Raw genomic sequence first — 25,317 nt, 5'->3', positions numbered from 1 at the left:
AATTCACCTACAATCACGCATTGTGCGCGGAAACCGGAGCATCCAGAGTAAAACCCCAGCCACAGGGAGAATGTACAAACGCTTTACACACAACAGCGTGGGTTAGGATCGAACCTGGGTCTCTGGAGCTGTGAGGCAGCGGCTCTACTCGCTGCGCCGCTGTGCTCCCCTTCACTGCTACTGTGCACTTATATACGTACCAGCACCATTTTGTGTAGAAGAAGCACCAAGGATCCTATATCAAGATCTTTGAGAAGCACTGAGTTGACCTGCAAGCTTGTTTAACTGTGGGAAACTGAACGCTGCTTGCCCACTCGCTGGTGAGGATGTTGAGTAGTCTCTGGCCAATTCATTGTTTCCAATACAACAGGCGCAGTTTACAAAAATCTTCAGGATAAAGCCGTTTTTCATCAAAGGCTCTTACAAACACTCTCTCACTGCTCCCCCTCGGGGATTTCTACTGCGCTCCTACTCTGTGACATGTTAAGACCCAGACTCACTACCACAGCCACGTATCTATACAGACGTTGCCCTGAACCCACCTCTCTTTTCCAGCTTTCCTCCCCCCTCCCCCCCCCCCCCCCCCCCCCCCCCCATCTTCAATCAGTCTGAAAACCGGCCCCGGTTCGAAACGTCTGGTCTGTCCATTCTCTCCACATATGCTGCCTAACCCGCTGAGTCCTTTGACAGTAGTTTGCCTGTATTTTTCAGTGTGGGACAAAGGCATGGCAGGTCTGTCATCACCACAAGTGTGATCTTGTTCCAAATAAAGTAGGAAGGCTTTCAATGGGATGAGAAGTTGATCTTGTGTAGGTTAGTCAACGCTCTGGTTTGGTACCGTAAAATACATCCTTAAAGTTGATATTTAAAAATGTTTTAATTTAATTGTAAGGTACGAATTACAGATGTGCTAGTGGCATTTAAAAAGGCTTTTGGATAGGCACATGGATATGCACAGAATGGAGGAGTATGGATAATGTGCGGTCAGAGGAGATTAGTTTAACTTGGCATTATGTCTGGCACGGACATTATGGGCCGAAGGGCCTGTTCTTGTACTGTACTGTCCAATGTTCTTTATAAATGCTTTCAGATTGTGCATGTGTCTGGAGAGAGCTGTTCCTCCCAAGAATATGAATGGACCTACTTTTGTAACAGGCAGAATAGTTGATTGTTTCAATGTTAATTTCCAAGTTTGATCTCACCCAGTAAACCGCCTGCCTGACCAAGGTTCTGTATTCTCCCTCCACTTCTTACAAAGATCAGTGCGAGCCCCATCACTCAGATGTAGATGAAACAAACCTCAAACATTTGAAGATCAGAAGCGGAGCTGTAATACATCATCTTTTGATGTTTTTTTTTTAATCTCTGTACGATGACCCGATTCCGAAGGTGAGATGGGATTGTGGACAGAGTGGATGTGGAGAAGATGTTTCCACTAGTTGGAGAGTTTATCATTGAAGGTTATAGCCTCAGAATTAAAGGAAGTTCCTTTAGGGAATTATAGGAGGGATTTCTTTAGTCAGAGGGTGGTGAATCTGTAGAATTATTTGCCACAGAAGGCTGTGAAGGCCAAGTCAATGGATATTTTCTAGGCAGAGATTCTTGATTAGTACGGGTGTCAGGGGTCTTGGCTAGAAGGCAAGTGAATAGGGTTAGGAGGGAGAGATAGATCAGCCATGATCCAATGGTGAAGTAGACTTGATGGGCCGAATGGCCCAATTCTGCTCCTATCACATATAACGTTATGACTGTAGATATTGAGGAAAATTACAGAATATTTGCCTCTATTACTGGACTAAATCTTTACTGGACTTTATCTTGCACTAAGCATTATTCATTTTATCCAGTATCTGTGCACTGTGGACGGTTTGATTGTAATCTTGCAAGGGGGGGGGGGGGGGGGGTAAAAACTGCACAAAGATGGTTGCAACGCTGATGAGAACTACATTTGGAGTTCTCATCAGTGTAATCCTGATCTCCCAACCTACCGCATTTAGGATCTTGCACTTTTTCCTCTGTAACTGTAACACTGTAACACTATATTCTACACTATGGTATTGTTCTATTTGCACTACCTGTTATACTTGTGCAGGGCTTGATTGTACTCGTGGATGGTATGATTTGACGGGATAGCGCACAAAACAAAGCTTTTCACTGTATCTCGGTACACGTGACAATAATAAGCAATACCAATGTATAAAAAGAGCGAACTGCTGCAACTTCTCACAATTCACAGTCATCCTAAAGACCTCTGGGTTCTTTTAACGTGATATTTTATTACATTCACAAGAAGCAAATCCCAATCATTCCCTCTGCTCCATGTTGGCTTTTCTGCTCCACTCCAGCCTCTTAGTTTAGTTTGGTTTAGTTTAGTTTAGATTAGTCTAGTTTAGAGATACTGTGTTGAAAGAAAACCTTCGGGCCACCGAGTCCGCGCTGACCTAGAAACACCTGGACCCCAGTCCAGCCTACACACTAGGGACAATTTACAGAAACCAATTAACCTATAAACCTGCACATCTTTGGAGTGTAGCACCTGGAGAAAACACACACACATACAGGGGTGTGGAGTGCAAGGTGAGGGGTGTGGAGTGCAGAGTGAGGGTTAGGTTATGGAGTGCAGGGTGAGGGGTGCAGGGTGAGGCGGATGGGGGACATAGTGGGCCACTGCAGTGTGTCACAGTGCAGCTCCTGCAGCAGATGCTGAGATTAGGGGAGATTTGGAGTGAGGGGGTGGGCAGTGAGGAGAGGGGTGAATGGTGAGACGAGAGGGGAGAGGTGATGAGAGTGGGGAGAGGGGAGGGGAAAGAAAGGGAGAGGGTAGAGGGTAGAGAGGGGAGTGGGAAGAGAGGGGATTGGGGAGAGAGGGGAGTGAGGAGAGGGAAGTGGAGAGAGGGGAGAGGGTTGAGAGGAGAGGGGAGAGGGCAGCAGACGGTGGGACTGGGGACTGAAGCGGTCCGTGGTGATGTGTGGGCTGGGGGTAGGGTGAGGGTGAGGAGTGAGTGCAGGGTGCAGGGGGCTCAAGCAGTGTGCCCCAGTGCAGCGCCTGCAACAGATGCTGTGACGTGAAGGGTTGTGTAAACTGCACGGTGAACGCAGCATGCCGGAGGCCAGGGCACTGCAGCGGTTGCAAGGTAACCTGCGTCATGGCAACCGGCTCCTACCCTGCGCTCATTACTGAGCACTTAATCACAGCAACCCGCAGAACCTTCCGGCATTCAGCGGAGACGGACCCCGATGCCCCAACCCACCGCCTGCAGGTTAGGTCCAGTGTCTCCGACCACATCTGGATTTCAATCGACACACCCAGATGTTGCCTGCAAGCGGCAAACAGCTGGGCCGATCCCCAAAGAGGTGAGTATCTGTAGACGGGTGGTCCAAATCTGACTCGTTTAGTTTAGTTTAGTTTAGTTTAGAGACACAGCACGGAACCAGGCCCTTCGGCCCATCGAGTCCACAGCAACCAGCAATCACCCAAACATTCATTCTATCCTACACACCAAGGACAATTTACAGAAGCTAATTAACCTACAAACCCGCACGTCTTTGAACTCGTGCTCTAAACTGAGGTCAGCAGGGGGCTGGGATAAGGCAGGGGATTAAGGTGATTAAAGGATTCAGTCATACCCAAACCACCGTGCAAAGCAGCCCCCATTCCATCCACTCCATCGACACCTCACGCTGCCTCTGCAAGGCCACCAACATAACCAAGGACCAGTCTCACCCTGGTCACTCCCTCTTCTCCCCTCTCCCATCAGGCGAGAGATACAGAAGTGCGAAAACGCACACCTCCATATTCAGGGACAGTTTCTTCCCAGTTGTTGTCAGGCAACTGAACCATCCCATCACCAACTGGAGAGCGGTCCCGACCTCCCTCCCATCTACTTCATTGGAGACCGTTGAACTATCTTTAATCGGAGGTACACAAACATGCTGGAGAAACTCAGCGGGTGCAGCAGCATCTATGAAGCGAAGGAAATAGGCAACGTTTCGTCCCGAAACGTTGCCTATTTCCTTCGCTTCATTGATGCTGCTGCACCCGCTGAGTTTCTCCAGCATTTTTGGGTACCTTCGATTTTCCAGCATCTGCAGTTCCTACTTAAACACAATATATTGAATCGGATTTTATTGGACTTCACTATAACACCTTGCACCCTTCATCCTGTGGCTGTGCACAGTAGACGGCTTGATTCTGTTCACGTATCGGCTTTCCTTTGACTAAATAGCACACAAACAAAAGATTTTCACTGTACCTCGGTAGATGTGACAACAATAAGCTCAACTAAACAAGTGAGGAGGGGCAGGGGCCACTTCCCCCTGTGGCTGGGCAGAGCAGGGGGGTTAGAACAACATTAATCCCCCATCTGAAATGTCCATGTCAGGAATTATCTCCTCACCCTCCCCGGTTCACAGCATCTTGGAGCATTGTCTTCATTTTTGGTCACCCTGCTACAAGAGAGATGTCATTACACTGGTAAGAGTGGAGAAAAGATTTACGTGGATGTTGCCAGGACTCGAGGGCCTGAGCTAAAGGGAGAGGTTGGGCAGGCTAGGACTTTAATCCTTGGAGCGCAGGAGGATGAGGGATGATCTTATAGAGGTGTATCAGACCATGAACGTAATAGATGGGGGTGAACGCACAGTATTTTACCCACATGATGAGGGAATCGAGAACCAGAGGACATACGTATAAGGACATACATACAAGAATTGGCCTCACCAATGCCTTGTACAATTAAGGTTAACATTGTACATGGCATTGGTGAGGCCAATTCTGGAGTATGGTGTACAATTTTGGTCGCCTAATTATAGGAAGGGTGTCAACAAAATAGAGAGAGTACAGAGGAGATTTACTGGAATGTTGCCTGGGTTTCAGCAACTAAGTTACAGAGAAAGGTTGAACAAGTTAGGTCTTTATTCTCTGGAGCGCAGAAGGTTAAGGGGGGACTTGATAGAGGTTTTTAAAATGATGAGAGGGATAGACAGAGTTGATGTGAACAAGCTTTTCCCATTGAGAGTAGGGAAGATTCAAACAAGAGGACATGACTTGAGAATTAAGGGACAGAGGTTTAGGGGTAACATGAGGGGGAACTTCTTTACTCAGAGAGTGGTAGCTGTGTGGAATGAGCTTCCAGTGGAAGTGGTGGAGGCAGGTTCGATTTTATCATTTAAAAATAAATTGGATAGGTATATGGATGGGAAAGGAATTGAGGGTTATGGTCTGAGTGCAGGTAGATGGGACTAGGGGAAAATAAGCGTTCGACACGGACTTCAAGGGCCGAGATGGCCTGTTTCCGTGCTGTAATTGTTATATGGTTATAAGGTGAGAAGGGAAAGATTTAAAAGGATTTTTTTCGCACAGGGCGGTAGGTATATGGAAGGAGCTGCCAGAGGAGGTAGTTGAGGTAGGTACAATAACAACATTTAAAAGGCATTTGGACGGGTACATGGACGGGAAAGATTCAGAGGGATATGGGCCAAGCGAGAGATGGGACAAGCTTTGATGGGGCAGTTTGGTTGAGTTGGGCCGAAGGGTCAGTCTCCTACCCCAACAGAATCAGACGGTCAACGACTCAGTTGAAAACCACTAACTTAGTGTGAAGGGTCACCAACAGGTAACGGGTGAGGGGATCACGCAAGGTGAGTTGGACGTCCAGGTGTGGATCAGGCTGGCCAGGTGGGGGCATGGTTTAAGGTGTTTGGGCCGAGCTGGCTATGAATCCCTTCCCACCTTTCACTCAGCTGTGACTCCACCTGGGACTAGTGTAGATGTGACATGTTGGTCGGCATGGGCGAGTTGGGCCGAAGGGCCTGTGACCGTGCAGTGACTCTGTGATTGCCAGCATTAGCAGCCCTGCAGGAGAGATTCACATTTACATCAACAGTCGTATTGGGGGGGGGGGGGGGGGGGGGGGGGTGGGGTGGAGCGGTTATTGCCAAGTCGTGAGGAAGTCTGGTCACGTGTTGTGCTCCTAATCCCAGATCCTCCCTCCCAGTATCCGCCATCCCACCCCTAGGGACCACCGGCCACGGACACCCGCTCACGACCTGCTGCCCTCGGTGTCCCTGCATTGACAGTGCCGCGACCACCGGTGTCTGCTTAATGGAGGAAAGTGGAGCTAAGGGTCGCCACATTGGAAAATCACTCACCCTAAAACAACGTGTGATCCCCCCCCCCCCCCCACCCCCTCCACGGACCTATGCAAGAGACCCCTCCCTCGGTAAATCCCAGAAAAGACCCCTCCGAGCCTCCGAGCAGAGAGCAGCTGAGATCAGTCACCGGCGGTCCGCGTGACCCCAGCAAACCTGCCGCTGCCAACGCTAGGATCGCCCCAGACGTCACGGCCTCTCCCGCGACTCCCAGTGCTCCGGGCCGGTGATCCCCGCCTCCGAGCCCGTCTCTCCTAGGGTGAGGGCGGCAGTTTGGGAGACGGGCAGGATCCCTGGCTGTCGAAGCTGGTCGCTCTCCCGGGGGCCTGAAACAGGAGCAGAGCAGAGTTACCCCCAAAACAATCAGCATAGGGCGGAATGCATACTTAACAATGATGGCGATATCGTTGTTTAAGTGTGTAACGTTTGAGAATGTTTGTTTACATAATTGGGTGATTTTGTATTATGGTGGTGAGTTTGTTTGGTGTTATTTTGTATTGTATATATTATTGCAATAATTGATTACATTTATTTTTATTTTCAAAAAACAATCAGCGCAGACAGCGCCCTGCGGCATACAGCTAGACCCGCAGAGCTAGTGTCGAATGGTAAAAGGTTTGGATAGAGTGGACGTGGAGAGGATGGTTCCACTAGTGGGAGAGCCTAGAACCAGGGGGCACAGCCTCAGAATAAAAGGACAGACCACTAGGAAGGAGATGAGGAATTTCTTTTGTCAGAGGGTGGTGAATCTATGAAATCCATTGCCACATAAGGCTGTGGAGGTCATGTCAGCGGATATTTTTAAAGAGGAAATGGGCAGATTCTTGATTTGTAAGGGGGTCAAAGATTATGGGGAGAAGGCAGGAGAATCAGGTTGAGAGGGAAAGATAGATCAGCCATGATTGAATGGCAGAGTAGACCCGATGGGCTGAATGGTCTAATTCGGCTCCTAAGATTTATGAACGAATGTTCTTGCAAGAACAAGCAGAGGATTGTGTATGCGGCTCAGTCGATCACGTAGACTAGACTCCCCACCATTGGCTCCATCTACACTTCACGCTGCCTCGTGAAAGCAGCCAACATAATCAAGGCACGTCGGGCAGAGGTTACAGAAGCTTGAAAGCACATACCATCAGATTCAGGAACAGCTTCTTCTCCACTGCTATCAGAGGTAAATCGGACACTACCCTTGCTGATGGAAGGGTCGTTCTAAGCCAAATAACAGAGGGGAAGAAGCTGTTCCTGATTCTGGTGGCGTGAGCTTTTCCAGCTTCTGTACCCTTTCCCGGATTGGAGCATGGAGAAGGAATGACCGGGGTGTGAGTGGTCATTGATTATGTTGGCGGCTTTCCCGAGGCAGCGTGAGGTGTAGGGGTAGGGGTCTGGTCTGTGTGATGGACCCGAGGGGTGAGGGTCGGTGCCGTTACCTCTGCCAGTGGGTGCCAGTGGGCAATGGGCTTCCGTGGATACGCCAGCATCTCGTTCCAGTGCTCGCGGCCCAGACCCTCCCCGTCCTGCCCAACACGACACACACCGATCACCTCATTGTGGCCAACGCTGTGGGGAGCAGACGGAACGCACGGTTAGTGGTGCACGGGACACACGTACAACGCATGCTCACGTACGCACACACTCGTGTATAAATAGAGGTGGAAGGCATAGTACACACATACAATGCACGCACACATAGGCACACACATGCACAGCGCATACACATATGCATGCACACACAGACAATGCATCACCACAAACGCTTCAGCACGCCACGCACACACAAACACCCGCACAATGCATACATCGCAAACACACATGCGTGCGCACAGGCACACACGCATAATGCATGCGTGCACAGTCAGAGATAAAAGGCATCATTCAAACATACAACACTGCATGCACACACTCTCGCACAGTTAGAGATAAAAACGCATGGCACACGCCACATTCATACCAACACAAACACACGTACACACGCACCACACAAGCACACACGCATACAATGTTTGTTTTGAACAGGATGACGTTAACATAATCTCCTCTACCTGCACGTGATCCATATCCCTCTATTTTCTGCATAACTAAAAGCCCTTTAAACAACACTATCAGATCTGCCTCCACCACCACCCCTGGCAGCACCCTCTGTGTAAAATAATGACTCCATACATCTCCTTAAAACGTTGCCCCTCTAACCTTAAAGCCATGCCGTCCAGCCATTGATATTCCCAACTGGGAAAAAGGTTCTGATTGACTATCCTATCTACAGCATATATCTCACAATTTAGCATCTATCAGGTCTCCTCTAAGCCCCCGATGGTCTAGAGAAAGTAATTGAAGTCTGCCCAGCCTCTCATGATAGGCAGTAGCCCCTAATCCAGGCATCATTCTGGTAAACCTCCTCTGCACCCTCTCCAAACCTCCACGTCCTGCAATGGGACGACCAGATCTGCACACACTGCCTGTGATTGCCGCGGATCTTTCACCACCCCCTGACTAAAGAAATTCCTCCTCATCTCCTTTATTTCTAAGGCTATGGCCTTTTATTCAGTGCCTTTCACTATTCGGTGAGTTTCAATGAGGTACCCCTTATCCTTTTAAACTCCACCAAGTACCATCAAACTCTCAAAAATAACGTTACTTTAGCCAGAGGGTGGTGAATCTGTGTAATTCATTGCCACAAACGGCTCTAAAGGCCTTCATTGGGTACTTTTAAGGCGGAGATCGGCAGATTCTTGATTAGTAAGGGTATCAGGAGCTATGAGGAAAAGGCTGGAGAATGGGGTTGAGAGAGAAAGATAGATCAGCCATGATTGAATGGCAGAGTAGACTTGATGGGCCAAAAGGTCTAATTCTGCTCCTATAACGTATGAACATGAACACTACCACAACCAGAGAGCAGTGCTGAACTACTATCTACCTCTTTGACGACCCTCAGTCTCTCCTTGATCGGATTTTGCTAGCTTTAGCTTGCACTAAACGTTATCATAGACAATAGACAATAGATGCAGGAGTAGGCCATTTGGCCCTTCGAGCCAGCACCGTCATTCAATGTGATCATGGCTGATCATCCCCAATCTGTACCCCGTTCATGCCTTCTCCCCATATCCCCTGACTCTGCTATTTTTAAGAGCCCTATCTAGCTCTCTCTTGAAAGTTATTCCCTTGCATTGTATCTATACACTGTAAATAGATAGATTGTAAACATGTATTGTCTTTCCGCTGACTGGTTGGCACGCAACAAAAGCTTTTCACTGTACCTCAGTACACGTGACAATACACTGAACCACAGAGGTCCGGGCTCCGGGGCTGAATCTGTTTGGAAGGGGGGGGGGGGGGGGGGTGGGGGGGGGGAGGAAGGCTCACCGGTCATAGTCCATCACTGTGATGAACAAGCTGACCTGCTCCATGCTCTCTGGAGGAATGTCGAAGATGATGGCCTCGTTGTAGATAGGGTTCAGCGTGTTCCTCTTTGTGGTGGTTTTCCGTTTTTTCAATCTTTTTCCGTCGCAGATGAGGGACACCTTAACGTACGGGTCTGAAAGCAAACGGACTTATTACCGGCAGAAGAGAAGACGCAAAGTGCTGGAGCAATTCGGTCAAGAGAGTTTTATTCCCATATGCCCAGATACGGAACAATAAAATTCTTACTTGCAGCAGCACAACAGATATGTAAACATAGCACTCTGTGAAACCCATAATAAACAAAGTTTACTGAAATTATGCCTGGATCAGAGGGTGTTAGAGACAGGGAGAGACTTGGATTGTTTTCTCTGGAAAGCCAGAGGTTGCGGGGAGACCTGATAGAAGTTTAAAACAATATGAGAGGCGTAGATAGGGTAGGCAGTCAGAGCCGTTTTCTCAGGTTGGAAATGTCATAGACCATACGCATAGTTTGAATGTGGAATGGGGTAAAGTTTAAAATATATACCTGGGTCACCAGAAGGTGGTGGGTGCCTGGAAATGGTGATGGTGGCAGACAGAATAGTAGCATTTAAGAGTCTTTTAGATGGGCCATGTGGATATGCAGGGAATGGAAGGATATGGATTATGTGACGGTCAAGGAAGATAAGAGTTGGTCTTGGCATCATGTTTAGCACAGACATTGTGGGCTGAAGGGCCTGTGAGGTACTGTACTGTTTAATGTACTAAATGTTGGACTGGTCAGGGTGGACCACATCCAGGAGTGAACGGTCAACAGTTGACTGCGGATTGTATGCTGGGTTTTGTGTTTAGCAGCAGGTTAACTCATTGACGACCCTCTCAGGTCCTGTCTTGCTGCCACCTTGCCCCACCCCACCTAGACATTTGCACCCCCCCCCCCCCCCCCCCCCCCCCCCCCTTCATGACGCCAGGACCTCGACTTCGCTGTGAACCTTACCCGAGAAGCCGGTGATGTCCATGGCCTTCAAGTTCCTGCACTTGATGACGGTGAGAGTCATACGTCCCGCCGTAGGGAGGTAGCACAGGGAAAACATGATCTCCCCCAAGTCCACACTCTCCTGTAGATGTGGGAGACAATGAGAGAGACACCTTCAGCATCTGCAATGTCCAAACCCTCCGGCAGAACACTCATCCGCGATTCAGGACTGAAGGAGGAGTCATTCAAACTACACAGTCGTGCGGGTAGGACGGGGTTGGAGGGATAAGTGTCAAATGGGACTTGCTCAGTGAACCAGCTTGGTCGGCATGTGCAAAGTGAGCCAAGGTGTCAGAAGAGGTGGTTCAGGAAGATATCAGAACAACATATGGACAGGTACATGGATAGGAAACGTTTTGAAAGATAAGGGCCAAATGTAGGTAAGTGGGAGGAGCTGTGTCAGGCAACTTGGTAGGCATGAAAGGGTTGGGCCGAAGGGCCTGTTGCTCAAATGTTTAGCTTGATGACCGTGGATAGGTTCCTACAGAATTCAGTCTGAAAAAGGCTCTCGACCCAAAACGTCATCTGTCCATGTTCTCCAGAGGTGCTGCCTGACCCGCCGAGTTACTCCAGCACTTTGTGTCCTTTCGTGTAATAAACAGCATCGGCAGTTCCATGTATCTTGCTTGCTGCAGCGTTGCCGGCACATAGACTCGGACAATGCATCAATTATTCACAACATACATAGAATTGCAGAAAGTTTGCTATTACATCTAGTGGGAGAGTCTAAAGCCAGAGGAAACAGGTTTCAAGTGAGAGGGGAAAGATTTAATAAGCATCTGAGGGAGCAGTTTTTTTACTCGGAGGGTGGAGGGTACATGGAACGACATTTGGACAGGTAAGTGGGACCTGGTTGGATGGGGCATCTTGGTCAGCATTAATGAGTTGGGCCGAAGGGCCTGTTTCCGTGCTGTGTGACTCAGTGACTAAGACTAGGTTCCTGATCTTATTCTGGAAAACGAACCAGATTGGCTCCAACTTTCTATTGGAAATATTCCTGGCTGTGGTTTTACTGGGGCCGTTCCTGGTACAAGTCCCAATGATGGAGGAATGTTACACATTCCCACTTAACTCCGGAGAGCTGAGCTTTGCACTAACATCTTCCAATCGCAGAGGAAATTTCCTTGTCATTTGATCCAACTATAATAACAATAAAATGCTGGAGTAACTCAGCCGGTCAGGCAGCATCTCTGGAGAAAAAGAATGGGGTCAGGCCCCTTTTTCAGATCACAATAAGCCCATGACTCTCAACTTCAGTACAGTACTGCCATTCTCTATTATCGTCACGTGTACCAAGATACAGTGACAATCTTTGTGTGCTATCCAGTCAATCACATCATAGATAGCGCAAAATAGGTAAACAGAGTGCAGAGCATAGAACATTGAGGACATGGGCCAAACGCAGACAAGTGAGACTAGCGTAGATGGGGCACTTTGGTCACATAGTCAAGTTGGGTCAAATGGCCAGTTTCCATGCTGTTTGACTATAATAGCCACAGAGAAAGTGCAGGAAAAAAAGTGCAAGGGGCACAGCGGGGTAGATTGGAAGATTAGGAATATATCCTTACCGCATGAAAAGTCTGTCTGAGAGGCTGATAACAGCGGGGAAGAAGCTGGTCCTGAATCTGATGGTACGTGCTTTCAACTTTTGTATCTTCTGCCCGATGTGAGAGGGGAGTAGGAGAAATGTTTGGTGTGTGAGAGTGCTCCTTGATTTAGTTAGTTTATAATGTTATGCCACTTTCTCATCCACTCCCTGTATACGCAAAGGAATTTACAGAGCACATCTTTGGGACATAGGTGGAAACTGAAGCACCCGGAGGAAACCCATGCGGTCACAGGGAGAATGTACAAAGTCCACACAGACAGCGCCTGAGGTCAGGATCGAACCTGGGTCGCTGGCGCTGTGAGGCTATGGCTCTACCACTTAAGGCATACCTGCATGGGCCAGGTTCCCGAGAGATGAGTGAAGAAAATATTCCCATGAAGTGCATGTTGTAAGGGAATGCTGGGCACCCCTCCACTCCAGTCTATAGAGGGTTAACGGGCCCGTTATAACACAGCTGGCAGACGGAATTATTCTGGAGTCGATATTAACACAACTGTCAGGACGTGGCTGTCAGTTAATTAACACACGATTCGCCAAGTTCCATCATCTTCAGCGTGACCATCCAGCAGGGGATCGATGAGGGGAATTAATGAAACTAACAACCTGCTTGTGTAGGAAGGAACTGCAGATACTGGTTTACACCAAAGATAGACACACAATGCTGGAGTAACTCAGCGGGACAGGCAGCATACCTGGAGAGAAGGAATGGGTGATGTTTCACACATCATCCAGAAGGGTCTTCTGAAGAAGGGACTCGACACAAAACGTTGCTCATTTCTTCTCTCCATGTTGCCCGTCCTGCTGAGTTACTACAGCATTTTGTGTCCAACATGCAAGTTAGCCCAACTTTCAGAGAGTCTTTATGGCACCGACCATTCAGCCCATCTAGTCCATGCCAGCCCCTCAGAGCAATTGCGTCCACCAATTTAGTCTCACTCCCTCCCCCACTGGAAGCCACACCTGATGAGGTCCTATAACATGTTGGCAGGTAAGATGAGGGAGCCAGGAGCTGGCGGGGGGGGGGTGGGGGGGGGGGGGGGAGGAACGGGTACGTAGCAGGCTGTGGAACCATGTGAAAGCAACACGGTCGTACAGCACAGAAAGAGGCCCTTCAGCGCAACAGCCCTTGTCCATGTTGACCAAGATACCCCATCCACACTGGGCCCACCTGCCTGCAGTTGGCCTATATCCTTCCAACCTTATCCCATCCATGGCACTGAATATGGGGCGTATCTTGTATATTGTCTCAGTGTAATCTCCTATACCTACCCTTGTGTACTTGAGTGTGATTGTGCCTGTGTATAGTACGTTTTTACGGAACCTCATGCAAAGAAGGAATTTCACTGTGCTTAGATACATGGGACGACAAGAAGTAGCAGCAGAATTAGGCCATTCGGCCTATCCTGTTTTACCATTCAATCATGACTGATCATGTGACAATAAAGAACCACTGGACCACTGAACCATTTACCCACGAGCCCGTTGACCCGTTGACCCATTGACTCTTTAACACATTCCCCGTCAGGAACCAGGGGAGGGGGAACTACATCCACCCATACTCACCGACGTGACGCAAATGATGTCCCTCCAGATGGTGTCATCTTTGGGCAGCTCGAGGAGCTCGAACAGGTTGTCCACGACCACCTCTCCCACCAGGTCATGTCTGGAGAAGCGGTCAAAGTCAAAGACACTGAAGTGCAGCTTGCGGTTGTTCAAATGGTCGATGGAGACGGGGAACTGGAAGGTCTCGTTGAAGATGGGGCTCAGCGTCTTCCTGTGGACCCGAGTCTGGAACTTCCTCTTGCGATCCGGCAGGAGGTAGATTTTAACGTAGGGATCCGAGGTTCCGGAATAGTCCTTCGCCAGCAAGTCTAAGCATTTGAGAATGGTGACCGTCAGAGTCGCGTTCTCGTAGTCGTACTTCAGAGTAAAGTTGACCTTGCCGCTGGTCTGCACCTCCTCCTTATCTCCGTCCTGCGAGTCAACGGACTTCTGCTTGTAGAGCTCGGGTTTGATGCGGCCAATGCTGGTCGTGGTCTCTCCCCGCGGCAGGCTGTCCATGCTGAAATCCACGCTCGACACCTGCATCTGCCTCGGCAGGTGCCTCCGGAACGAGTTATGCCTACGGAGAGACGGCAGGAGGTTTCACACCTATACCACGGATCAGTCAACCCAGAGAGTGTGTCGTTCGCCACAACCTCAACCTGGGACAAACTTCTCCATTTCATGTTCCGTGTTATAAGACCCATGTTCTATCCCACATCCCAAAAATGAGTAGGCCAGTTAATTGGCTCTCTTCTATATTCTAAGTGCAATATTCCTGAAGAATTGTCTCAACCCAAAACGTCACCTATTCCTTCTCTTCAGATATACTGCCAGCCCCCCTGTTACTCCAGGTTTTTGTGTCTATCTTCAGTTTAAACCAGCATCTGCAGTTCCTTCCTACACATTCCATATTCTAAGTTCTATGTCCCGTATTACATTCCATGTCCTAAAGTTCCATGTTCTAAGTTCCATGTTCCAACTTTCATGTTCTACATTCTAAGTCAGTGGTTCTTAACCTGGGGGTCGTTTGGGATTTTTCCGGGGGGTCATAAATAACATATCAATTTGTTGAGCCCATTTTTAGGAACCTAACAAAGGTACACAGTATTTTGTTTGTGTGTGCGCGTACGTATACGCACATGAACTGTGTGTGGCGAATCATGTCTGCCAAGAAGTGCACGTATAGTGAAGCATTTCTCAAGTTCGGCTTCACAAGCATTGTTCAAAAATCCGTGGTCAAGCCACAATGTGTTATCTGTGCCACGGTTTTGAGCCACGAGACCACGAAGCCCAGCAAACTGAAGATCCACTTGGAGTCTAGACACAGCGACCTGGCGGGGAAGGGTGTGGACTATTTCAAACGAAAAGAAGTCGCACTCAAGGGTTCCCACATCGATTCGACGGCTCACTGCGCTCGTCAAAATGAAGCAGCTTCATAACGGATTGCTTATCGAATCGCACAGACTAAGAAGCCTCACACCATCGGTGAACAGCTTATCAAGCCATGTCTTCTTGAAGCAGCAAAGTTGGTGCTGGGCGAACTAAGTCAAACAAGTTCAGGCAGATTTCCCTTTCGAATGACTCAGTCAAAAGTCGAATCTCGGATATGAGTAATGATATTCTGCTGCAAGTAGTGAGCGCTGTGAAGAGCAGACCCGTGTATTGGATGAGTCAACAGATGCAACTGGATGAGTCAAAAGATGTTGCCTCATTCCCAACTGCTAGTCTACGTTCGTTATCTCAACGGAGAAGCCATGAAGGAGGAGCACCTGTTTTCGGAGCCATTGGCCACTACCGCTTGGGGAGACGATGTGTTCAGAATGCTGGAAGCCTTCCTCATCAAACATGAGCTTGGCTGGGAACTTGACTTGTCGGGGTGTGTACAGGTGGGGCACCTCCCATGGTTGGATGCAGATCTGGCTTCAAAGCTTTCGTGAAGGATGTCGCTCCCCATGTCTCCTTCACCCACTGCATGCTACATCACCATGCTTTAGCGATGAAGACTCTCTGAAGATTTTTAAGTTTGTTGCGCCCCCTCGGATGTGGGTCACAATTTTCACCACATCTGAAAGCACTTCTCGAAGACCAGGTCTTCGAGAAGTGCTTTCAGTAGCAATGTTACAAAATTTTGAGATTTAAAAAATCAAGTCTGCAATTTATCCCATCAGATAAAGCATAACAATAAGTTTAATTTGACACCTAATTCACTTTCATATCTCAAGTAATAAAAAAGTTATGGCCATTTTCATACCCGGAAATTAGCATCTTGTTCCCTATTGATTTTCTATGGACATAACAAAAAAGCTGTGATCGAGGACAGTCAAAAGCCCATAACCTTCTTAAAAATTAAGAGAACTGAATGAAATTTTCAGTTATCATAGATTGAACCATTCTGAAACAAATATAAAATAATCTTACTTGGAGGACCTGAAATTAAAGCATATAATTAGTTAGTTACCCAATTGTAGCTAATTTCAAACTTCAATTACTAGATCTAAACAGCTATCCATTTCTTAATAAATGATTAACATTTTTAAATAGCCTAAGTGTCCAAATAATATTCACAATAAAACATGATTTTTAAATCTCATTTACATTAATTTATAGGCCAAATGGAAGGAATTTAGTGTTCAATTGCTGTAAATTAAAGTCAATTTAAATCGGCTTTCTAGTGGGATCCTGTGAACGCGCTGGTTTAGAACGTTCACATTGCGCTGGATTTGTGCCCCCAAATGCCCAGAAAAACACTGCGGGATATAAAGAGCCCAAAATGAACTACACGCTATAGAAAACTTTATATACAGGGTTCTTAAGAAGCCCCTTTTAATGTAAAAATAAGGTTTTAAGGCTTTAATTGTTTGCTTTATAAAACCCTGGGGCTGCGAGTGGTCGCGGGTTTAGAGAGTGGTTTTTAAACTACTATAACTATTAAACAAGGCCATAAAAACTAATAATATCTTTTGCGACGGGGTCTTTCAGCGATTTTCCGTTAATGATTTACTAGGCTGAACATTTTCGATTGCAACAGCCTAGTAAAAATCGCGTTTTAAACCCGCCCCCTCTAAACAGCGCCAAAATCACGCACACGGGGCTGGGACAGATTCTCAATGATGATTCAGGTAGGTTTTGTAACATACCTACTTTCAGATGTGGTAAAGATTGCGACCCACATCCGACGCAACAAACTTAAGAATCTTCAAAGCGATGTGTGAAGAAATTTTGATATTCCACACAGAGATGCGCTGGCTTTCGCGTGGTAAAGTTCTCAATTCATGTGATTCAACTTCGAGGGGGAAAAGCACTGTTCATGGAGAGAGGGAGTACCGAGACGGAGAATCAGCTTCATGAAAAGATGCAGGATGAACTGTTCGCGATGAAGGTTGCTTACTTGGCTCTCTTGTTCGCCGAGGTGAATTCCTCAAACCTCCCAATGCTACACACGGCTCTTGACAAAGTGGCAGCGTTCAGGAAGATTCACCTTTACCAGAGAAGAGTCCAGGACGGTGACACGACTATCTTCCCTGAGATGACGACTGGATGCTACGCCTGGTGCTGAATGCCACTTCCGCGAGGAGACCTCAACCCACCTTCTGGCAATTAGTGAAGCCAGACTGGACGATCGCTATCGTGATGAGTGGATCATCCGACCCTTTTCCGTTGAAGACGGTGCCATCAGCGATACTGACGTGGCTGCAAAGGTTGAATTTTATCGAATTTGTGAAGATGCGCAGCTCATGGAACAAGAGCTCGCCACGTTTTGGCTGAAAGTGAAGGATTGTCCTGTCCTTTCGAAGAGGGCCCTGACCCTATTGTTCCAGTCCCCATCAACCTAAAGCTGTGAGGCTGCATTGTCAACCATGGTAACTCTGACTGACATGAGGTGCTGCCTGTCGAGCATTGGTCCTCATTTTAATCGCCTGATGGCTGTGAAGCAATGTCAACCATCCCATTGACTGTATTGGCAGACATGTTTCAATAAATCAGGCTGGGGTTTTTTATCAAATGTTTTTTTCGGGGGTCACGGTACTGACGAAGAATGTCTGATGGGGTCGTGGGGGCCAAACAGGTTAAGAACCACTGTTCTAAGTTCTATCCCACATCCCGGAAATGTGTGGGTCGGTCAATTAATTGGCTCCTAAGTGTGTGAGAGAGGGGTAGAATCTGGGGGGGGGGGGGCTAATGGAAATATGGGGAGAATAAAATGAGATCAATGTAAAGGGACTGCGACCCTCCCCCCCCCCCCCCACACACACACACAAAACCCCTGCTGGGAATCAACGTGCTCAGATCCCCCACTCACAATAGGAAGTCTCCCACCCACATTGGGACACCCCCACCTCACCGGACTGGGACCCCCAGGGCCTGGCACTAGGTGGTCTCTGAGTGTCAGCACAGGTGGTGGGCTGGTCCCTTCTTCTGCAGTGACCCTGACAACCCATCACCCCCTGCCAGGGCCGGGCAGAGCAGCACTGACCTGGAGGAGGAGGTGGGCTCGGTGGTCTGCCTCTGCACACGCGTGTGCTTCAGCAGGTGTTCCTTGAGGGCAGCCTGCACCTCCGCTGGGATGTCCGGCGAGGTCTGGCTGATCTTCATGGCGGGCGCCAGCAGCACGGTGCAGTTCCCCGCATCCTTCATCACCTCCTGCACCTCCTTCTTCTCCGGAGCTTCCTCGGGCTGCGGGCTTCGTTGGGGCGAGGGCTGGGGGGCGTTATTGGCAGCAGAGGTCAGAGCTTTGTTCCTCCAGTAGGGTCGGCAAAGCTTCCAAAACACAAACAGTGACACTACCAACAGGGCAAGAGCACAGAAACTGACCACCACGGCAAGCAGACTGACCGAGACATCTACAGGGCAAGCAGAGAGGCCGGGTCGGGCACCCACACGGACACAAACACAGTGGACAGACAGGGAGGAGAGAAGAAACAGTGTGAGTTTGCTGTCACTCCCGGGTCCAGATCAGCAGAGTACACACCAGCACAGTTAAGCCCCTGTCCCACTTAGGAAACCTGAACGGAAACCTCTGGAGACTTTGCGCTCCACCCAAGGTTTCCGAGCCGTTCCCGGAGGTTGCAGGTGGTTGCCGGAGGTTGCAGGTAGTGGAAGCAGGTAGGGAAACTGACAAAAAACCTCCGGCATAAGGAACCTTCCACCCACCAACCGGCCATCCATGTCCATTGGGAGAAAGGGGGGGGGGGGGGGGGGGGCGCAGAGGCCATTCAGCCCATCCATGCTGTGGTCAAGCAGCGGTTCCATCCGGTTTACCCATTTACCCCCACCCCTCCAGATTCATCCCAGCTGATATCTGGCAACTGAACCACCCCATCACCAACTAGAGAGCGGCCCGAGATACCATCTACCTCATTGGAGACACTCGGACTATCTTTAATGGGATTTTACTGGACTTTATCTTGCACTAAACATTACTCCCTTCATCCTGTATCTGTACACTCCGGACTGCTTGATTGTAATCATGTCTAGTCTTTCGACTGACTGGTTAGCACGCAGCAAAAACTTTTCACTGTACCTCGGTACACGTGACACTAAACAACAGAGCAGCACCAATGCAGGCATGCACGGTTGCATCACTGCCCCAACGCATCTCGCGAGGTTTCAGTGAGGGTGGGGTTGGGCCAGAGACTATGTAACCTTCACACAGCACCAAGGTGACCCGGTCAGTGACCAAGCCCTGTGGCAGGTAGACAAAAATGCTGGAGAATCTCAGTGGGTGAGGCAGCATCCCTGGAGAGAAGGAATAGTCTCGACCCGAGGGAAACATCGCCTATTCCCTTCTCTCCAGAGATGCTGCCTCACCAGCTGAGTTTCTCCAGCATTTTAGTCTACCTTCGATTTTCCAGCATCTGCAGTTCTTTCTTAAAACAAACCTTGTGTCAGGGCTTGGTCACTGCCGGAGGGAACAGCTCTCTGGGGAGGAGACCGCCACCAGCTGATCAATGGTTTCCGTGGAAAATATGCAGTGATTGGGAAGAGAGTTTGGTGCAGGGGGTTGTACGGAAGGAGATTTCTCCTCCCATGGTGAAGAATTCCCTCCCTGTCCCCTCCCACAGTATGGAGCTCCCTCCACACTACCCCTCCCTCAGCGTAGCTCTCCCTCAAGTACCGCCCCTCCTATAGTGCAGAGCTCCCTCTTCGCCCCTCCCACTGCGCTGAGCTCCCTCCATATCGCCCCTCCCACAATATTGCCCCAGTGCTGCCTCTACAAACTGTGCGCACTTGATTTTTTATTATATTAACTGGTGTTACACACTTTATTGTGTTATTGATTATTATATATCTATGGGTGTGACACCGCGTTCACCAGCCTGCTGAGCTGCAGCGAGGAAGCTTTTTATTATTCTGTTGGCGCTACACGTGCCAAATAAACACTCATGTTTAATGAGTGATTGCCTCCTTTGACATAACTTGCCCTACACATGAAGAGAAAGGGCTACAGAAGGCACGGCCTGCTGCGGTAGTATTACTGAACTTAGACAAATGCCATCAATGTGATCAATATTCACAATACATCTCCAAAAAACAAGAGAATGACTGACACAGCCGGGGCCGGGACTTACAATTTAATTCCACATACCAGCTAAACTAGTGCAAAGAAGTTCGGCTGAAACTGCAGATCACACTCTCCGAGTTCACTCTCTGACACGAAGAACGTGTGATGTTAGTATTGCCACTGAGTGAGCCACAGCTGGAGTATTGTGTACAGATATGAACTCCAGTCCTCAACACTTCTCTAATTTCTGATAGCCCTTGCTTTCTCCCTCCTTCCCCTCCCCCTTCCCTGTTCCCATGTCCTACTGTCTCCGCCTACTTCCTTCTCGCCATAGATGCTGCCTCGCCCGCTGAGTTTCTCCAGCATGTTTTGTCTACCCTTAACATACACACAGCAATAGATAGATGGGCGTACAACAGTTCAACACAGGAACACAATGTCTGTGCCGAACTTGATGCCGGGTTAAATTAACTTCATAAGTTCATGCCATAAGAGCAGAATTAGGCCATTCAGCCCATCGAGTCTACTCTGCCATCAAATCATGGCTGATCTATCTTTCTCTCGCAACCCCATGCTCCTGCCTTCTCCTGATAATCTTTGACGCTTTTACTAATCAAGAACCTGTCCATCTCTACTTTAAAAATACCCAAAGACTTGGCCTTCACAGCCATCTGTGGCAATGAATTCCACAGATTCACCACCCTCTAGCTAAAGAAATTCTCCCGTATCCCCTTTCTAAAGGTATATCTTTTTATTCTGAGGCCATGCCCTCTAGCCATAGACTCTCGCACAAGTGGATACATCCTCTCCTCATCCACTCTATCCAGGCCTTTCATTACTTCTCTTCCTGCACGTGATTTATATCCCTCCAGTCCCTGCCTATCTAAAAGCCTCTTAAATGCCACTATCGTACCTGCCTCCACCATCACCCCGGCAGCTCGTTCGAGGCACCTACTACCCTCTGTGTACAAAAACTTGCCCTGCACTTTGCCCCCTCTCACTTTACACTTCGTTTGATCTCTGCGTTTTCTCTGCAGCTGTAACACGATATCCTGGTCTCTGTTTATTTCCCGAAGGTAGACGCAAAACGCTGGAGTAACTCAGCGGGACGGGCAGCATCTCTGGAAAGAAGTTTGAAGAAGGGTCTCGACCTAAAACATCACCCATTCCTTCTCTCCAGAGTGCTGCATATCCTGCTGAGTTACTCCAGCATTTTGCGTCTATGTTTGGTGTGAACCTGCAGTTCCTCATGCAGATTCTGTTTATTTTCTCTTTTGTTCTACCTGTGGCACTCATGTACGGTGTGATCTGCCTGGGTATGTTTCTTCACTGTGCCTCGGTACATGTGACACTGATAAACCACGGCTGTAACCAACTCTGCAATCCAATCATGTCATTGTTACCTTCATCACTTCCACAGAACCTATTGTCTACAACAAGACTGTGCCACATCCGATTCTCCACTGTATCTGTCCCTTTACAGTTATGGATACAGTCACGGAAACATGCCCAGCATTTCAATCCCAACGAGTATATTTGTGTTTTTTAGTTCCCAGCGAGTGCAGGCACCACCAGAATTTGCCGATAATCCTTCAATTACTCCTGGCTGAATAATAGATCGGTTGGCGAGGGCTGGACACAGGATGAGACGGCAGTGATGTGCAATTTAACGTTGGGGCGAGAGCGTGAATATGCAAGGGTGGTGTGTTCACAGAGCACTGTGGGGACAAAGAGGGTTTTCAATCTGAGGGCCAGTCACAGCCAGGACAGGGACCACTGTGGTCTTTAATGTGCTGGGAGAGAGGGGAGGCTGGTGTACAGGAGGAGGTGGCATTGGGAAGGAGGATCTGTGGTTCCAATAGCCAACAGCACAGTCTTGAGGGGCTAAATGGCTTGCACAGAACATTACAGTACAGCAACAGGCCCTTCGGCCCACATTGCCCGTGCCAGGTTAAACTAATTTATCCCTGCACGTGATCACACAACACATAGCTAGCTCTGTGACCACGCAACACATCACTACCTCAGCACTTCGTGGCTCCCAGAGAAAACATCAAATTAGGGGCAGGAGTCGGTCGGAGCCTCCACTGCTGGTCGACTACATCATGGCTGGTCATCTATGGGAAGTTTATTTTCCAACCTTTTTTTTACTCCCCAAAACTGCCTTGGCCACAGAGCCCATGGGAAGCGGGTGGAAGGTGTGGACCAGAGGGTGGATCTGTACCGGCCCCTCTCTGGCATTTGTGGATTAGAGTGTAAATGGGCTAATTAGTAATTGAGCTGCTCGTCAAGATTTGGCGCACGTGTGGACGGGGAGGCAAGCCGTCGAACGATGCACAAGCAACTGCAGGTGCAGGTTTACAACAAAAAAAAAAGACACAAAAGCGTATCAAGCAGCATTTCTGGAGGTTACACAGAAAAGCTGGAGAAACTCAGCGGGTGCAGCAGCATCTCCAGCATTTCTGGAGAATGTGTCTAGGTGGCGTTTCGGGTCAGGACCCTTCTTCAGACTGGAACTGTCAAAGGATTCAGATCAGTTATAGATATGGGCAGAGGAGAGGCAGGGGTGAGTGTGAGGTGTGGCATTTTGGGAGGTCAAATATAAGAGGAAACTCTGCAGTTAATGTCATCAATGTTAAGAGGGGTAAAGTCTGTAGCTCCCTGAAAGTGACAACACAAGTAATACAGAAGGTGTACGGTATGTTTGCCTACATGGGCAGGGTGGAACGTAGAGGGGGTAGGTTTGATGAGGAGGGGATGGGATGGGGAGGGTGGGGTGGGGAGAGATGGTGTGAGTTTGGATGGAGGGGGGAGAGGGGGTAAGGTTAGGTGGAGAGAGATGGGGTGAATGGGGCAAAAATAGGAAGTATCCGGACCTGCTCTGTATCTGACCCGCTGAGTTACTCCAGCTTTGTGTGTCTTTCGGCGGCACACAAGAGTTATGAATCGGGACTGACCCGGGAGAGTGGAGTGGGAAAGCACGCAGGCCATTCCGTGCACTCGAAGTTACAGTGCAAATTGTTCCCAACTTTGGAGACATTTACGATGATTCACTGACTTGTGTTCGGTGTCTTGTTAAAGTGCGCAGCTTTGCTTCAATATGAACACTTTGCACAAAATGACCGCAAAAAAGAATAACAAGTCTGGTGATGATTTGTAGTTTATCGACTGTCTGAGTTACTCCAGTGAATCTGATAATGAATGATCCTGGCAGAGCAGGCACTCAGGGAGACGGGTGTGGGGCGGGAGGGGGGGGGGGGGGGGGGGGGAGGGGGGGTGGAGGGGGGGGGGTGGGGGGGGGGGGGGGGGGGGGGGGGGGGGGGAAGGGGGGGGGGTGGGGGGGTGGGGGGGGGGGGGGGGGGGGGGGGGGGGGGGGGGGTGGGGGGGGGGGGGGGGGGGAGGTGGGGGAGGGGGGGGGGAGGGGGGGGGGTCGGGGAATGGAGGGGGTCGGGAAATGATGGGAGGGTCGGGAATTGGAGGGGGTCGGAAAATGGGGGGGGGGAGGGTCTGGGAATGGAGGGGGGGTCGGGGAATGGAAGGAGGGTCTTTGGGGAGCGGAGAGTTGAGGGGAGGGGTTGGTTGGGGGGGGGTGACTGGGGCTGGAGGGGAGGCATGTGGGGATGAGGGGATGGAGACAGATCTCAGCAACAAGTGCCCCCCCAACTCTCTCTCCTCCCCGTCCCACGGTCTCCCTGGCCCTCCCTCTCCACCGTCGCCTCTCCTATCCACACTCCTCCCTACCTCACCCATTCCCACCCTCACCCTCTCTCCCTCCCTTCGCTTGTTCCCTCTCATCTTCCCTTCCTCTCCCTCCCTCTCCCTCTCCCTCTCCTTCCCTCACACCATCCCAACCCCTCTCTCATACCCTCCCTCCCCTCACAGACACACTCTCTCCCCTCTATCATACGCTCATTCTCCTCTACTCCCTCTCCCTCACCCTCCCTCCTCCCCACTCCTCCCTCTCCCTCACCTGAGCCGCTGACTCCGCTCCTCCGATCTCCGCTGAAGATGAACTCGTAACATTTCCTCTGCTCCACCAGCCCGCGGAAGCAGAGCTCGGTGACAATGTGCAGCGCCTTCTCGCACAGACTGACCCCGTCCTGCCGGTGACCGCCCATCGCCGCGCTCCCTCCGGCCGGGGCGCTCCGTCCGCTCGGCTCGGGGGGTCGATTAGCCTAGGGGGGTCATCATGAAGCTGCGGACCCTCTCCTAGACGCCCGGCTGCCGACTGCCAGCCCCGGATACACGGGGCACCTCGCCACTCAGGGCATGTGTGTGCATCTGACTAGCGCCTTCGCCCGGCATCGGGACTTTGCGCTTTGGAGCCACCGGGACCAATGGCGGCAGAGCAAGGAGCTGGAGTCTGGCGTCACAGGCGGCGCTCCCTCACTGCTGCTCCTCCCCGGCGCGGCGCTCCCTCACTGCTGCCCTTCCCCCAGCGCGGCGCTCCCTCACTGCTGCTCCTCCCCGGCGCGGCGCTCCCTCACTGCTGCTCCTCCCCGGCGCGGCGCTCCCTCACATCAACTCCTCCCCCGGCGCGGCGCTCCCTCACTGCTGCTCCTCCCCGCGGCGCTCCCCCTCACTGCTGCTCCTCCCCACAGCGCGGCGCTCCCTCGGCTCGCACCTCCCCCAGCGCGGCGCTCCCTCACTGCTGCTCCTCCCCCGGCGCGGCGCTCCCTCACTGCCCCTCCCCCGGCGCGCGGCGATCCCTCACATCAACTCCTCCCCACAGCGCGGCGCGCTCCCCTCACTGCTGCTCCTCCCCGGCGCGGCGCTCCCTCACTGCTGCTCCTCCCCGGCGCGGCGCGGCCTCACTGCCTCCTCCCCCACGCGGCGCTCCCTCACTGCAACTCCTCCCCCAGCGCGGCGCTCCCTCACTGCTGCTCCTCCCCCGGCGCGGCGCTCCCTCACATCAACTCCTCCCCACAGCGCGGCGCTCCCTCGGCTCGCACTTCCCCCAGCGCGGCGCTCCCTCACTGCTGCGCCTCCCCCGGCGCGGCGCTCCCTCACTGCTGCCCCTCCCCCAGCGCGGCGCTCCCTCACTGCTGCTCCTCCCCCGGCGCGGCGCTCCCTCACTGCTGCCCCTCCCCCGGCGCGGCG

The 25,317-nt window shown here is 50.4% G+C and overlaps 1 protein-coding gene across 1 annotated transcript; it reads right to left on the bottom strand.

Moving 5' to 3' along the window:
* Positions 1-6,182: 6,182 nt before the first annotated feature.
* LOC129706299 (synaptotagmin-10-like) lies at positions 6,183-24,586 on the bottom strand. The gene is made up of 7 exons (XM_055650501.1): positions 24,188-24,586; positions 18,190-18,556; positions 13,734-14,292; positions 10,523-10,643; positions 9,508-9,679; positions 7,578-7,707; positions 6,183-6,476 (listed from the first exon to the last, which is right to left on the bottom strand). Exons 1-7 carry the CDS (start codon positions 24,333-24,335, stop codon positions 6,405-6,407), a joined length of 1,569 nt encoding a protein of 522 aa, XP_055506476.1. The 5' UTR covers positions 24,336-24,586; the 3' UTR covers positions 6,183-6,404.
* Between the last annotated feature and the right edge of the window lie 731 nt (positions 24,587-25,317).

Source organism: Leucoraja erinacea, chromosome 19, assembly GCF_028641065.1.
Source record: "Leucoraja erinacea ecotype New England chromosome 19, Leri_hhj_1, whole genome shotgun sequence".
Taxonomy (NCBI): Eukaryota; Metazoa; Chordata; class Chondrichthyes; order Rajiformes; family Rajidae; genus Leucoraja; species Leucoraja erinaceus.
Note: the sequence above shows the minus strand (reverse complement) of the source record. Positions and strands in the feature narration are given on the sequence as shown.